Source organism: Mustela putorius, unplaced genomic scaffold (assembly GCF_011764305.1).
Source record: "Mustela putorius furo isolate JIRA1106 unplaced genomic scaffold, ASM1176430v1.1 tig00003911_pilon_pilon_pilon, whole genome shotgun sequence".
Lineage (NCBI taxonomy): Eukaryota > Metazoa > Chordata > Mammalia > Carnivora > Mustelidae > Mustela > Mustela putorius.
This window is the reverse complement of record NW_025422058.1, coordinates 1,993,588-2,010,337: the sequence shown is the minus strand read 5'-3', so window position 1 is coordinate 2,010,337 and position 16,750 is coordinate 1,993,588. Positions and strand designations below refer to the sequence as shown.

General features: G+C 38.4%; 1 protein-coding gene across 8 annotated transcripts in view; it reads left to right on the top strand.

Annotated features, from left to right (window-relative positions):
- NAV3 (neuron navigator 3) overlaps positions 1-4,011 on the top strand; it is a 597,791-nt gene extending 593,780 nt beyond the window's left edge. For all 8 annotated transcript variants that reach the window (XM_045069074.1, XM_045069076.1, XM_045069075.1 and 5 more), the window contains one exon: positions 1,347-4,011. In XM_045069074.1, coding sequence (XP_044925009.1) covers positions 1,347-1,466 — 120 coding nt within the window. In that variant the 3' untranslated portion in view covers positions 1,467-4,011. The remainder of the gene's footprint in view (positions 1-1,346) is intronic.
- Positions 4,012-16,750: the final 12,739 nt, after the last annotated feature.

The window sequence follows — 16,750 nt, the reverse complement described above, 5'->3', positions numbered from 1 at the left end:
GCTGTCTCTAACTACTTTCATTTCATATCTGTATACAGCTGATTTAATAAATTCAGAGAGTTAGCCTAACAATTATATTGAAAAATGTTGTCCTGAAGAATATTAAAATGATTTTAAAATATGCTATCACTGTAGCCTCTCTGTCAGAAAGGCCTCCTTGCTAAAATTGTTGATTATCATCTATCATCTATTTCACAAGCATTTATTGAACATGCATTTTACACAGAACACACAAGCATCCATAGCCTAACATATGTCTAAGGAATCCTTTTTTTTAGATTTCTCTTTTTTATTGGATCAGATTCTCCAGGCCTCTAATTTGGAAAAGAAAAAAAAAGGAACAACTTGGATTACTTTATAAAATAATAAAATGACTGTGCATTAAACAATATAAAGATTAGGACCACTTCTAGAACCCCTCGACAAGAAAACAAGTCTTATTTCTTTCATGAAGACCCATGCCAGTTTTCCTGCACTTTCTAATAAAATCATTGAACAGGTTATCCACAATTTGCTTTTAAGCAATCTTTCCTTTTTCCTCTAACAGTGGATCTGCAGATCTATCAAAAACCAGCAAGCTGGCTGCCTTTTATTCTGTAGTACATGGAAACGCTGGCTGTCTTTCTCCCCAGGTGCTTTCAGGCGTACGTCCCTTTTTCTGGAACAAACATTACCATTGCCCTATCAACGGGGAAACCCGAGACAGCTGCTATTGTTCCAGAAGGTGGCTTTTGTTTTCAGTGACAGATCAATCATATTTTAGCCAGAAATTCAACAACAACAGAAACTTGACAGTGATCCTCTCCCTCTCCCTCTTCAAACGCTCATGGTCGGCTTCATTCAGTGACCCCTTTCGAGGTCAGCCCCTAAACAGCAGATGGTGCGTTTGTGTGCAGCAGCTGGCGTCATTCCACTCCATCCCCTCCTTCTCTCGCGGGAGCCCGTGCGCGCGCTCGCGCGCGCGTCTGCGTGTGTCTGAGCAGCCACGACTTTCACTTGCCATTCCATGCTTTCTGCTGCTCCGCGCCAGAAAGCCCAGAAGCTTGGCGTGCTCGCCAGCCACGAGCCCACATGTCCAGCTGTGATACAGTTTCTTTCCCAGTCGCCCTGCTGGAGCCGTATTCATTCACAACCCCAAATAAAAGAGCTATCTAGAGGCCCTGTTGGGTCCCGATGGTTTGGTGTCATAGCCGTGCTCGGGCAGAACCCGGGTGGGAGCCGGAGGCGACTGCGTCCGTGTGGCTCCGGGCCGTGTGTGTGTGTGTGTGTGTGTGTGTGTGTGTGTTATGGGGCTGGCTCGCTCACTGCATCACTGCCTACATCGATGTCTCTTTTTCTTTCTTCAGATGAATATGCTAATGAAACTCCAAGAAGCAGCCAATTACTCGGGCACACAAAGCTGTGACAGCGATAGCACCAGCCACCATGACGACATTTTAGATTCATCTCTTGAATCTACTCTCTAGGGGGTGAACGAAGTTAGGGGAAGAGAGGATGCTTTGGCTAAAGGTTTAACAAGGAAGGAAGGTATTTTCACGAAACCACTGCCAGTATGAAAGCACCCTGTCAAGGGCCCTGACCCAGAGTCGTGGTCTCCGAGGAGCAGAGCGAAGTCTGAACCGCCAAGATGCTCGATTGAAATGCAAGCTTAACTTTATTTTATTTCTAGGCATTTTTTTTTTTAATATCCGTGGAGTGGTGTCCGGCTCCATTACTCAACTGGAAAGGACCCTAAGGACAGGGCCACTGAATAGATTGCACATGGGGTAGCCAAACTGGACTTTCTGTTTTTTCCTCTTTAAAAGTTTACAATGCAGCCCCTTTCTTTGTCCCTTCCTTTCGTTTCCTCCCCCGAGCGGGGCCCCTTCTTCTCCGTCCAGCCTCCCTCGTGCCACATGGTGCTGGTCACAGGGCTCCAGCCGCGTTTGTGCTGTGCGCTCACCCCCGTCCGAAACGAAGCCAAGAGGCCCGTCCTCCGTCAGCGCAAGAGGAATCGCGCCACCGCCCGGCAGACGCGAGCACAGCAAGCTGGAGACGTGCCAATGTCATTCCTAACTGCCACGTTCACACGATGTGCTCCGCCAACTTTCTCGTGTATGAGTCACAGGTTTTATAAGGTTGTTTTTACCACAGGTTTTATAAGGTTGTTTTAAACCACCTGCCCACTCCCTTAACAAGAGTTTTATACCAATTATTAGTCAACACTGACAAAAGGCTTTCTTAGGGCTTTATTCGTTGGAGCCTTTTCAGTGAAAGAAGGAACATTTCCTATGGTGCTGTCTCACTGCCTTAAAACAGATTTCTATGACAGTTTAACAGTTGGTTTAAATCCTAAACCATTGGTAATCTTCACTGTCTTTTCATTTCTAACCAAGCAACACAAGTTAACACAGTAGCCTCACCTCTAGATATCTGTTTCAGTTTTGGGGTCTGGGGGTTCTTTTTTTTTTTTTTTTTTTTCCTTTGGAAGAATTGGACAAGAGAAAAAAAAAATCAGTGTTTTTGCTTTGGGAATAGATCGTCTGTCCTCCAAAATGTTCAAGTTAACCCAGAAACCCTCTTTGACCGTCACTTCAAAGCAAAGACATGTGGCTTACCTCCATCCAGTTCTAGGCAAAAGAGTTGTAAAAGGAGGGAGAATGAGAATTCTTACCCAGCAGAGCTGGAAGCACTAGTTGCAACATGAGCACAACTATTTGGCTTTTCCTCCCCTACTCTTTTTATTCTTCTTCTTACTAATTCTCTTGGTTTTGAGCATGTTGTTTTGATTACTATCGTTGTACATGAGAAATTCAGCATTAAAGAACACTGAAGCAGTGACATCACTGTGGAAGCGGAAGCGTTTATACTGTAAAAGAAGGTTAGATTTGCACAGTCTACTGGGTAGGTATTGTAAATAATCATTTAAAAAATCTTGCACAAATTGAAACAAACACACGCACACACACAAATGTACTTTAATCCTGTTGGTGTTAAGAGGTGTTTCACTTGCTGAGATTTCCTGTACATTGCAAACAAATACAGAATGCAAACCCTCAAAGCTGTTATTATCTGGTGTGTTTGTCCTGTATTTACAGTGGTTATGATGATGCAGGAGCTATCAGTGCTAGAATGAGCATGCTTCAAAACTGTTCATGAAGCCAATACATTTTTGGAAAAGTAAAAATGTCCGAAAGTGCATCTGTTGTGGCAGGCTTTGAAGAGCGTGCATGAAAACCAGTTGGGATCATGGGAGAAGTTACCACCACACACAAGAGGACGGGGTTTTGAGTTTTCCGAACCGAAGGGCCAGGCCATGCTGTAGACTTGTTCTAGGCGTGCGAATATTGGTTGCTTTCGTGATGTGCCATTGGTGCTACTCTCTGTGACCACCCGTGGGTCAGTTGCTAGAGAACAACAACAACACGAGACCTCTGAGCCCTTTTCAGAGTGTCGCTAAGTCTATAGGTCCTACACGGTGCTATTGCCCCAAGGGAAAACTGAACTGAATTTATGCACATAGAATTGTCACCCTGACTTTGAAGCCTCAAACATGGATCAGAGCTGTCGTAAAACATCAGTATATGTAGCTGGATGAGTGACTAGTTGCCCTTGTATGATACGTGATCTAAAAGAAATTGCTAATCTTTCCCTGTCATTTTGAGAAACACAGTCCAAACATGATCATAAACGCAAATTCCTGCAATACATCCCAGTAGGTTCACCTAGTTTACAACTTAAACTAGTTTGTGAAACATTTGTCTGTATACATTTTATATTTTGTACATTTTTGATGTAACATATCATGTAAATAGGCAGAAACAGTGAAATAAATCATCTGAAAAGTTTTGTAGTCTTTGTAAAGCCCCAATAATAAGTACTTGGTGTCAATGGACTTAACTGGATGATGTATTTTCTATTGGTTTATTGTTCCTCTAGCTTGTAAACCAGCTTGCATATATTTTTTTGCAAATGTGCACCCTGTATCTGTCTAAATTATTACTTTGCCATTAAAGTGGAATTATTTATTGACAACAAGGTGTGGTATCTATATATGGAGGAAAAACTGAATAATCGTGCACCAAAAGTGTCCAGCCTTAAAATGTTGCTTGTATTAATTTTTTTTTTTTTAGGATTTCATTAATTTGACAGACAGATCACAAGTAGGCAGAGAGGCAGGAAGAGAGAGAGGGAAGCAGGCTCCCCGCTGAGCAGAAAGCCCGACGACGCAGGACGACGCAGGGCACAATCCCAGGACTCTGAGACCATGACCTGAACCAAAGGCAGAGGCTTTAACCCACTGAGCCACCCAGGCGCCTCTTGTTTGTACTATTTATGTGCCATCAGTAGGGATGTATGTAAATGTTTCTTTTATATACCTTAGAGAGAGGATCACATAGCTTTGAGTAAATAAATTAACTAAAGGCCCAAGATACACTTTTTAATGAAGTTTATTCAGTGAATATTTTTAGAAAACTCTCACTAGTCTATCTAAATGCTTGATTATAAAATAAAAGTTAATATAAAATAGAAAGTTGATATTAGTTAAATCAACTTATTAAGTGTTTCTTTGCTTATATTTCACTAAACCCTCAACTAAACTTTTAGTTCTAAAAGATTATGTTAAAGCCAAATAATTTTTTGGTGGTGCTTAACTTTTAATAGAGATTAGAAAAAGAAAACTCCCTTTAAAATTAGACTTTTAAAAGAAATATCTTGAGCTACAACCCCAGTAATAAGAATCTACATTTGGATGATACACGTAGGGTTTTGGTTTTTAAAACAGGAAAACTTTTGATTAGGACAGTTGTGGAGGGGGAAGGCATTAGTTAAATTGAGTCAATCATCCAAAATTGATGCATTCGTTTCTTCATTCACAGTTTGGAAAATGAAGGAAATTTCCACCTTTCATTCTAACCAGGTAAGCACTGAATTAATACAAAACTTGAATACAATTTTGACACATGCACTATAGGAATCCCGCTGTCATTCTTATGTGTGTGATGTTGGCCCGTTTACCCACATTCTGGATGCCTCCGTTTCTCACCTATAAGATACTGATAATAATAGTACCCCCCCCCCTCACAGAGTACCATGATGATCAAGTAAGTTATTACATCTAAATGCCTGGAACAGTGCCCAACATTTACAAAGCCCTCCATAGATGTAGCTGCTTTTACAACTATTATTATAAACTAATAATTATAAAATATGTATTAGACTATTTTGAAACATTCTTGAGAACAATGTGTGAAGCATTTCAACTTACTAAAATTTTTTTTAAAGAATTTATCTTTTAATTCCCTCATTTAAAAAACGAAGTTTATAGTAAATGTATCTACCTATAGGGATGCTGGGGGATTAGGTTTGGATCTGTAAAGCGTTTAAAACAATGCCTACTCAGGAAAATTTGAACAAATATTAGCTGCTGCAATGACACTGTCATTATAATAAGTTAATTATATCCAGTAGTACAACACATATTTTCAGGATTCAGTTTGTAAATACATCCAAGGTAATACCTTAGTCTTGCTAAAAGTCCATCTTCCATCCAGTTTTCTCATCTGTAAAATGGGATAACTATAATATCTCTTCATAAGATTGTATTCAGGCACTGATAGAATGAATGGCCAAATGTATTATATTTGAATTTGGAGAAATTCAGGTGCTTTTATTTCAGCCTTTTAGATTTTCACATTTAAAAAACCCGTACATTTTTGTAAGAAATAAGCTACCTTAAAAACTGTTAATGCTCTAGTTCCACCTGTACCCCTGGGGATAAAAATATATGTTTATATAAAAAAATAAAAAATTAGATAATAAAAAAAAAAAAACTGTTAATGCTATGCCTTTGATAAGCTAAGATGTTTTAAAAGAAGCTTCCATTGTGTTTTGTTTTTTTGGATGGCGGGAGGCACTAACAGATAAAATATTGCATTTCTGAATGCAATGTTATTTTTAATTTGTTGGAAATGATCTCGATAATGATGTGGAGGATCTCCTCCTGAAGTATCCATTATCTCTTATTTATGCAGACACTCATCAATAAGAGAGCATATTCATACTTAAGCATAGTACATTTTGAACTATAATCTTATTAGAGGAAAAATGAAAGTTCTCCAGTTGTTTTCCATAAAATTGTAAAAAATAACAATAAACTCTTGTTACTGGAACTTTCAACAATTCACCTTCTATTCTAGAAGAGCACAGTATTGAGCTGAAGTTGATGAACAACTGAGTAAATAATTTTTTACATTCATTACATGTTAAAATGAAAACCCTGTCAATATCTTGGGTTATATTAATTGTGGTATATAATTAATTTACCTGATCCTCTTTACTTTTTCTGCTGCGACTGCTAGAAAATTTACATTAAATCTGTTGCTATATTGGTGACCCACGTATTTATATTCCTATTGGCTATCATATCCTAGAAAAACTGGTCACTATAAAATGTAAATATGATCACCCCCCCCTATCTTTTTTATATTTTGTGTTTATGAGTAAGATCAAAATATCAAAGAACAATTCCTTGCTTGATCTCGATTTTGCTTATCCATTGGTTTTCTTTTTCACCACATCCAGTGCCCCCATTTTGGTTGCGTTCTGTATGATGTTAACCTAATTATAGACCTAGAAGGAATTCTTGAGGCAATAACAACAACTTTCTAGACAATTTAGCTATGAGCACACGTCAGAGGTTTATTATAACCTTCCTGCATGGGAAAAACCTCTAGTGGGCCAATTTAAAAGTTTCTCTCCTAGTAGAGGCATTTATAGACTATATAGATTAGACAAAAAATACTCAGTTTCAAGGTCTGCAGACTCGTGGCTGTCAGATGGATGGATGTATGAGTGATTGGTCTGCCAAGACCAATATTGATCCCACAAATAATTAAACAATTATCAGAGTTCTAATTTATTCAAATAAGGAGATTACTAATTATATCAAAGCAATAAGGTTTTATCCCAGACCAGGATTGAAATAATATTTCTTTTTTCAGTAATTTACTTCCTTTTACCCCAAGGCCCTTATACATTCTCCAATGCTATTACCTTAGACAAGCCTTTCTGGTTCTTCAGACTAGGTCAAGAATCTGATTTATTGACTTTTCTAGAAATTATATATAATTATATTCTATAATAAGATAGATATTTTATATGCTTATCTTATGCCACTTAATTGTTCAATTTTAAGGCTTAGAATATAGTGCATTCTCAATACATATAAATTGAATAAAAATGTTTCTGTATGTGGAGAAGGCAACAGAACGTTAGCTTCTGTAAAGCAAAGGTATTAAATTCAAGAAGAACCACTTTTTCAGGTGAGGAGCTTCCTGGGAAGCCAGATTAATTAGAAGCTATGTGGTGACCAAGGAAGGAAGTAGATAACCCAAGGGTTTGTGTAATCTGGTAAAGACAAAATACTGCCTCACACTTAGAATTTGTTTTCCCTTTAGATGTAATGTACTACATACTTTCTACCAAGTTTTCTTTTTCTTTTTGCTTTTCAAGTCCTTTGAAGATTACTTGGTTATATATAGTGCAATTTAAATGTGTGGGGTTTTTGAGGAACGGATGAAACAGTTGGAAATGTAGCACTAGAGCCTTGAAGACAAGTGGAGGCTGAAAAGATCAAAATAGGAATCCTTAGTATAGAAATGAAAAGTGAAGTTGTGAATTTCATTTTGGGATGTTTTCCCACTGGGAAGATCTTGACCAAGTGAAGAAGATGGAGACTAAAATTTGAGAGATGTGGGGGACATCTTTATAAATCATCTAGCCTATATTTTTCAATTTGTATAATACGTAACATATCTTTGCCCATTAATGTGCCATTTATAAAGGAGGGGTATAAGGGAAGAAAAAAAAAACCATTGAATTTAGAGTCAGAAATCTTGACTCTCATCATGTTTTGTGATTTTTCTAGGAATAATCAACTAACCCATCATTTGCATTCATCTAGATTTTTATACCCTAAAGATGGTAACTTTAGGGTATATAAGATAACTAAAGGCACCCAGTGTAGCCGCTGTCATTCAAGACATTGCAATGCAAAAGATGTGTGTTTCTCAGTTCCCAGAAACCATATTCTCAGGGGATAGTAGAAAATTTAGAAGTCCTGTCAGAACCCATCTGTGAACACTTCAATGCTTGTATTTTCAGTAGTTGTGTCTGGTTTGGTTGGTCTTAATGCCGCGTGCTGATGTGAGGCAGCAAGTATAAGCTTGTTTGAGAGGTTAGTGTCCAAGGTGGAGAAGCGGGACCAAACTCTCTGTACATTACTAGAGTGGAGTGCAGAGATTATTTGCAGAACATCAGCACCTCTTAGAAGGTGGGCTGCCTAGTTCCAAGGCAAATGGCTGTCCTGGTATACAGCTTCCATCCCCTCGTCTAGCCCTCCCATGGGTTACCACTGTTATGGGCACTGGGCAGGCTCTTCAGCAGGTTGCTAGTGGGGCTAGAAGCCCTGACGTTCTGATAATGATGGAGAAATGCTGCCCAGAAACCTGGTATTGGTTGAACTTTCGAAGCCAAAAGCAAGCACAATGAATAGCCAGACTCGGTCTCATGGTGATTGAAGGTAAATCCTCCAGTCTGGTCACTACATAGAAATTAGAGAAGGGTCTTTTCCAGCACCAGTGATTTCTCAATGGACTATGCTCACGCTTCATAATCTGGGCTATTGCAGAACATATGGTGGAAATAAGAGAGGCACTTACACAATCTAAAAATGTTTAGTAGCCGTATTAACAAAAGGAGGAACAGGTGAAATTGATTATAATAATGTACTTTATTATCCCAACATACAGAAATGTTATCATTCCAACATATAATCAGGTTAAAATGCGTTTTAATAAGATTTTTAATAAAATTTTGTATTTTCTTTTATTTTTTGAACTAAATCTTTAAAATCCAGCAAGTATTTTATACTTTTAGCATATGTCAATTTGGACACAGCCTTTATTGGAATAACTTGATCTGTCCTCAGAATTCAAAAAATGGTTAGGGGGCACCTAGGTGGCTCAGTCAGTTGAGTGTCTAGATCTTGATTTCGGGTCAGGGCATGGTCTCATCGAGGAGTCTGCTTGTCTCCCTCTCCCCCTCCCTGACACCAAGGCACCTGTACACACATGTGTGCTTGCGCACTCTCAAATAAATAAATAAATCTTCTTAAAAAAATCAAATAGTTAAAAAAATAGATTCACACAGTAAGTTGTTCCAAACATAATTAGCATAAATTGAATATGAGTTTTAAGTTTAAATTTTGGATAATTACCCTTAAGTTAAAAATTTGAATTCTAATTTGCTCTATCATCCCAGGACAAAGGATACCTACTCATCCTCCATTTGGATAAAGAAGGAACTTAGCTCAAATTGTCCTTTTGCCTGACAGGAAATGATTCTCTTCTCTAGATTTAAAAAAAAAAAATAAAAATGAAGAAGAACAAGAAAAAGAAGAAAAATGTAACCATTCAAAAGACATTTGAAATAGCAGTATTACTCCTAACACAAGATCAGAATTTCAACTGCAAAACTATTGATAATATTAACATACATAAATACGAAGAGAAAATGGTTTAAGATATTGGAGACAGTGTAATAGAGCAATATCTACCAATACACTAAAAATGGATTTGCATATTCAGTGAGAGAGAAGAAGCAGATTAAAGTGGTGTTTTTCATGATCTGCATAAAACGTCCCTGGGGCGATTCACTTTTCTTGCCCACATTTTCTTGCCCACATTTACCAAATGACATTGTAATTGTTAATCTGGTTTCCTAGAAACCCTGAAACCTGCATGGGTATTTCTCAAATATAATTTTTTTTCCTTTCTTTAACTTACATATTAAAGTTTAGTGATTATTTATTTCCAAGACCTGAAAAACCATTATTTCCTTAACTACCTTTTTTTAAAGTGCTGCTATTAGAAATTTAGTTCATCTGCAGAAGACCCAGTGCTGACTATAAAGAACATAGTAGTCTTCTTGCCAGAGTAGCACAGTAATTAGCCTAGAGAGAGAGAGAGTCTTTAGCCATTTGCTTTTGTCAGTTTGAACCAAGTGTTTTACTAACAGGCTGGAGAAAAAGATGTCTGTCATACTGGTGGCACACTCAGAAATTTGAAATTATTAATAGTCCCAACATACATTAGGGTTTAAGTGAAAAGAATTAATTACCCTATCAAAGAAATTATAATTGATACTAATGTTATAGGAATCACCGGCCTGAAAATAAAATGTCATTAGCATAAAACAACAGTGGAGAGCAAAGTTTCTGGGTGACCAGCTGGTGTGGTGGCGACATGAGGTTGACTCCCGCCTTGCTCCTGTAGGACACCATGGATTTGCAGTCTGCTCTGGAAATTTCCTCCTTGCGGAATGAATTGCAAAAGATATGCAGGACCTTCAGAGAACTAGAAAATAAATTATGTGCAAACAGATGAAAACATTTTTTCTAGCCAAGCAAATATTGATACTGCTAGAACCCAACCTACAGTTACTGCGTGACCATTAATTTCAAAGAAAGGTCAAGTTGCAGATTTTAACACCAATAAGGTAAAAGTGGAAAAGGAGTTTGAACATACCATAGAAAAATGCTGCAGGCAAGTTTACATTGTTACCTCTCATTGACAAATCAACCCCAGGGTTAATGTGGAGTGAAAAAACAAAGCAAAACAGATTTTTGTGGCCAAAGAATTATAGCTGCTGGCATATTGTGATGTGTTAATAATATCATAGAGATATCTCTACAAAGTAGTCTAACCAATTTTTAGAAAGTAGCAAAAAAATCTCTTATATAACTTTATATAGAAAACATAGGACCTAAACTGAAGAAAAAGAAGAATTCCAGCATAAACACTACTGTTCAATCAAAGGATAACAAGTTAGCTAAATGCATGTCTTCTTTAAGATGCCTAGGAGACTAACTGGAAAATTCCAAAAGAAACAATAATGACACTGTGATAGTTATATTTTATGTAAGTTTCAGCATTCCCAAGCTGATAACTAAGAATCACCTGTGGTCTCTAACATTTAGACATTTGTTTTATTTCATGAATATCCATTACCTTATGACTCCACTGAGTAAACAAATGGCTGCTTTTAAAGACACAATAAGTGCTAATGAAAGGAAAATTTCTCTCCTCTCCCCACATTTTGGCCTTGGGCCTAGGGAATAGAAATGTCACCTGGGAGGAACTGTGGAAGGAAAGGACACTCTCTCTCCATCTCCACCCCCAGCGTGAGGGCTGGTGTGCAGGGGAGGAGGGAGCTGAGCCAGAGCCCAAACAAGTTGCATTTGTAAAAATCTCCTGCAAAAATTATTAGCCAGGTTACCCTCAAAAGTTCTCCAGAGCCCCAGCCTGCTCTCAAAAGCCCTACAGTTTAGTGGAATTTGCCCAGGCCAAGAGGAACTTAAGTGAATGGGAAGATACGCACCCGGTCACACTCATCTGCCCAAGAGGACAGAATGGTCTCTTAAATCCACTTGGGTGCAAATCCAGCTTACCAGCTTGTATGCAGTAAGCATCCCTGTGCAGGGTCTCTGCAAGCAGTTGGAGCCAATACCAGGGGTGGGGGGGGGGTAGCGGAAGTTCCCCAGCTTTTTCCCCTGCAACTGAGCGAGTCCAACTGTCTTCAAATTGATATTTGTGTGCATGGTCGTGGGGGGCAGTGGCGGGACGCATACCAAGAAATCTTGGTAACATGTTTAACAGAACCCCACACATGCTCACTTCTATCTATAACAGGAAGATTAAAGAAAGAAGAAAAAGGAGATACTTGCAGCTAGCTAGCTGCAGGCATGTCTTTTCAGTCATCTTTGTTCTCAGAGTTCTATCCACGACACAGTGTCTTGAACACACCAGTTGTTCAGTTAACTATGCTGAATAGATAAGGAGAGTCTTCGAAGGGCTGCCAGAGAAGGTACTTGCTGATTAGTCATTTTTATATTTAAGAAACAGTTCAGCTAAAGAATGTTATCTATGCAATGAGAAAAAGTTTATTCCCAGAGCCACTCAGAATACTCTTCTAAAAGTTATTTATCCAAATAAAAACTACCTCTCATGGAATTTCTGAATGTGCCCATATGCACTACATGGTATTCAAGCTGGAGAACTTTTAGGGATGACAACAGAATTCAGTTCCTTGGGGTTGTGGGACCAAAGTCCCCATTTTCTTGCTGGCTGTCAGCCTGACTACTCTCAGCCTCTACAGGCTTCTCAGTCCTTGAGTGTGGCCTTTCATAGCTCCAAAGCCAGCAAAAGCTTGTGGTATCCATGCACTTTCTCCTTTTGATAGTCTGGGATTATAGTAGGCTTACCTAGACAACCAACCTTCTGCCACGTAATGTCACAGGGGAGTGATAGTATCTCATTCATATAACAGAGCCCATTCACATTCTAAGAGAAAAGGATTCCACATGGAAGTGAATCATTAGGAGTCACTGTTAGAAATGCCTATCCCACTTAACAACATCTAAACATCAGGGTATTCCAAATAGATATTCAGAAATCTGGTTCCTCTTAAAATCAGAGGTTCTAGCAACATTGGGCCACGTTCCACTACAACAACAATTGGTGAGACTTGATAAATGAAAATCTCTTTCAGAAGGTCATTCTTCAATGGACTGCACCAGACCCTACTGGTGTATAGCTACCCAGGTTCACTCTGTACGTATTTCAGTTTTCCACAGTTGCACTGCCCAATAAATAATACTCAACACAACACTTCTGACGGAGTACATATTCACACCTTTCAAACCTAGATTTATCCAGGAAACTAATCATCTCAATGATATCTGCACTTTAAAGATAATGAGACAATCTCAGGCTACACATGAACGTTCCTTTTGCCTCTCAAGACTGATTCTTGCAATAACATTTCAATAACTTAGTAATTCTAAGCATGTACTGTCTTTTGGGCTGATAAGTGAATAATATGGCACAAATTAAATGCTACCACTGAGTTAGCCCATGCAAAAGACACAAATGTACTCTCAGTGGACAAATGGATTCCCGTGTAATCATGCCAGCAGCAGAAAATAGAATCTGTCATAAAACATAAATTATCCAGGAGTCAGACCATGTTCACACAGCTCGGCACTAAATTTCATTTTCCCTGTTCTTCAGCTGAGAGTCTAAATAAACACTTATAAAACAGTCTGAAAGATTACATTGTTTGTCAAAGTTGGATTCCTTAGCCTCAGAATTCAGATGTATGACACGGTGGCAGTTGGGAGTCCTGCTGCTTCTCATGTGCTGGTTTCTTTGTGATCACACCCCATTCAACAGGATTGTCCAGGTACAGAAGGCATGAAGGTGCAGACAGAGGTGGTGGAAAGCCGGCTGGCCACGTACTTGGGGACTGTGGGAGGGAAGGCGGGAGTTGATGAAGGTTAAAGTAATAGGATTAGCTAAGGGTTGTTGTGGGCTAGCTTGTAGAGGCTCTACTTAACAGGGTAAGAGGTCTAGAAATTTTTTCTGTTGTGAACAGGGATGTCATTTAGAGTAGCAGAAGAGTACAGCAGTTAGAAGCATAGCTCTTAGGGATAGCCTGGTGGCTAGTCAGTTAGGCATCTGCCTTTAGCTCAGGTCAGGGTCCCAGGGGCCTGGGATCAGAGTCCCATATTGGGCTCCTTCCTCATTGGGCTCCTTGCTCATTGGGGAGCCTGCTTCTCCCTCTGTCTGCTGCTTTCCTGTTTGTGCATCCTCTCTCTCTCTGACAAATAAATAAATAAAGTCTTAAAAAAAGAAAAAAGAAGAAGAAAAAGCATAGCCTTTTGGAGCCAGACTATGTGGATTCAAATCCCATTTCTGTCACTGAAGTGCTATAGGACTTATGACTTGGGACAGACTATTTTTATATTTATATGAAACATTAATGAAAGTATTAATATTATATAAACATAATTAATGCTATTATTATTAATTAATAATAATATTTCATATAGTTGTTCAGCTAAGCTATTCCCAAATTCCTGATTCGTGGAAACTCTGGGAGCAAATAAATGCTTGTTGTCTAAAGTTACTAAATTGCATGGGTACTTTGTTATACAAAGAGTCGTTTTAGTAATATTTTGTAAAGCCAATATTTGACAGGTATTCGGGAAAAGAAAGTACAGCTGCTGGCTATTAAGGCAGCTGGCAGCCACATATGGCTATTTAAATTTAAATTGGTTAAAATTAAATAAAATTTAATATTCAATTTGCCAATCCCATTAGTTACATTTTAAGTAACTCTACAGCCACATGTGGTCAGTGGCTGTTGTACAGATAGTGCAGATGGAAAATTCTTACTATCTCAGAAGTTTCTATTGGATAGACAGTGTTGCTTTGGAGTAATGAGACTCAAATTGGGACCTTCAAAGGCTTAGGAAAACGTGGATATATTTTGTTATTTTTATTTGGATTTAAACATTTCAGATGTTTGGGATAATGATTATTTTTTAAGGAAATTAACACATTCTAAATCATTTGAGCAACTATCTTAAAACCAAATACTGCTTCTGTGCTTCATTTAAGTCCTTGAATTTGGATATTTATAATGGAGCTCCAAGCGTGCTGTTCCAAATGGTAAGAACTATTGATGAAAGAAGGAAGTCAAAGTTATTTTATAACAAGGGGTGCATGAGATGTCTGTAACATCAACCCATCATGTCACACATGCTATCTGAATTAAGGTCAGTCATGGGAAAATTGGTTCATCATCTTAACACATTGAGCTTTCCATAGATTACTTTAAGCAAAACAGCATTCTCTTCACATGATCTTTATTATTTTGATTATTAGTGATTGTATAATTTTGTTTATTTGTAACTGTCTTTGATCTTTTAAATGGATAGTGGTTATAAATACAAATATAGGGTTATTCTTATTTATGATTTTGTCATTTTATAAAAAAATTTTATGATCATACTGGAATTCCATGATATTTTCCTCACTTAAAAGTGGTGCCTAGGTAATTCAGATTTGAGGGACAAAAATCCTAGAACTGTTTCATTCATCTCCATTTGCAACTCCTCATTTCTGCGTATCTCCGTTTAAATTCTTAAGCAAAAGATCCTGATGGGCTTAGCTAGAATCATGTAGCCTTCCTTGCCCAGTGGGCTCTGATCAAGATGGCAGGTTCACAGTAGTAAAATGTTTCTCTCCAGCCAACTCATATTAATTGGGGTTCTTTACAAAGAAGAAAAGCTGGGTAGGTAGCCCCATGTTGCCATCTATAGCTTTATTAGCCATTAGAGATGAGGATCCTGCCTAACAAAGAAGTCTAGCTTTTCTTTCAGTTAGCTAGCTGAGGACTTCAAAGAAAAGAATGCCTAACCCCATGACTATCCAAGGGGGAATTCCAACCCCCTCCTCTACCTCCCCACCTTAGCAAGCCCTGAGGGGAGGGATGTTTAAATGGAGAACCTCTCCTTGCGCTTCACAGCATATCCAGTAGGTGTTCCTGTCTATGCTTTCCCTAATGCATCTGAGCACAAGGGTTTCCTTGATGATGCCTTTCATTTTCTGTAAGACATCTAACAACTTGTGGAGAACAGGTTTTTAAGAGAGAAAGGCTTTTGATGAATGCAGTAGAATTATATTAAGTAATCGGCACACCTTTTGTTATGTTGATTGTGTCCTGGTTTTTATTGAACTAATGAAAAATAGAAAGGTCTGAATTTCTCCCTCAGCTATGCACACACAATTCTCTCTGACAGCTCACAGAGCTAGGTCAGCCTGTGCCCGGTACAACAGATTGGCCTTGGGGCATGCTGTTTTCTCCAGGGTCCTCTTTTTCTACTTCATGGAATGGCCTTGAGAAATGCCTCCACTTGTTATTGATGGGGATTTCACTGTTCCTGCTTCCTCTTTCCTCTTCTCCTCCCTCAAATCCGTTTGCAGAAGTCTTCCTTCATCTCCTTCCACTCTGCCTTGTTACCTCCCCGCATTCCCACATTTTTGCATTCTGTTTAGTTTCTTTCTTTCTTTAATGACACTTAAACCCAAAGCTATTTTTCACTTAGCTTCTGAGAAGTCTCTCCAGGTTTTTCTTCTTGAATGTGTTGCAATTAGCTTTTTTATTAAGTGCCACTGATTTTCCATTGATGGCATCCATTTACATGGTAATGCTATCTTTGTGATGCATTTACTCAGAGAAACAAGACCTGCCTTCATAAGTCTGAGTAGAGGAAGTTCCCATGTTTTCACTAAATTATTTGCTGATGCTCACGGAATATATTAGATCTCCTTGAAATGTATTATATAACCCATAGGGACTGTTTGATAACTGGGTAAATCACATATGTGACAGTGGACATTTAGTTATATAAAATGCATTTGTATCACAGCCACTGTCCAGTTCCTACCTGTTCTATAACTTAAGCCAAATATACCTGAATCTTTGGGGATTCCAGTAAGTAATGAAATCTCTTTACAGAGTAGCTCTCATATTTCAGGGTTTTGTTGTTGCTGTTGTTGTATTTTGTATGTGTGTGTCAATACAACTAGAACAGAAATACTCCGTGAGTCAGTTTAAGATACTCAGCGTGATGGCCTTCTACCTGTATAATAATTTAAAACAGTCAAGTTAGATGGTAGTTCTCTAATTGTGTCATCCTTATTTCTAGTAAAAGCTGTCTCATATCCTTAAAACACTGTCAAAAACCAAACTCAGCACACTGAGTAAAACAAAGGAAGAAGGTGAATTTATTCCAAGGGTTTCACCCTACGATCCCGGAAACCCAAGGCTACAGGAATAGTGAGTTCTGAGTTGCTTATAG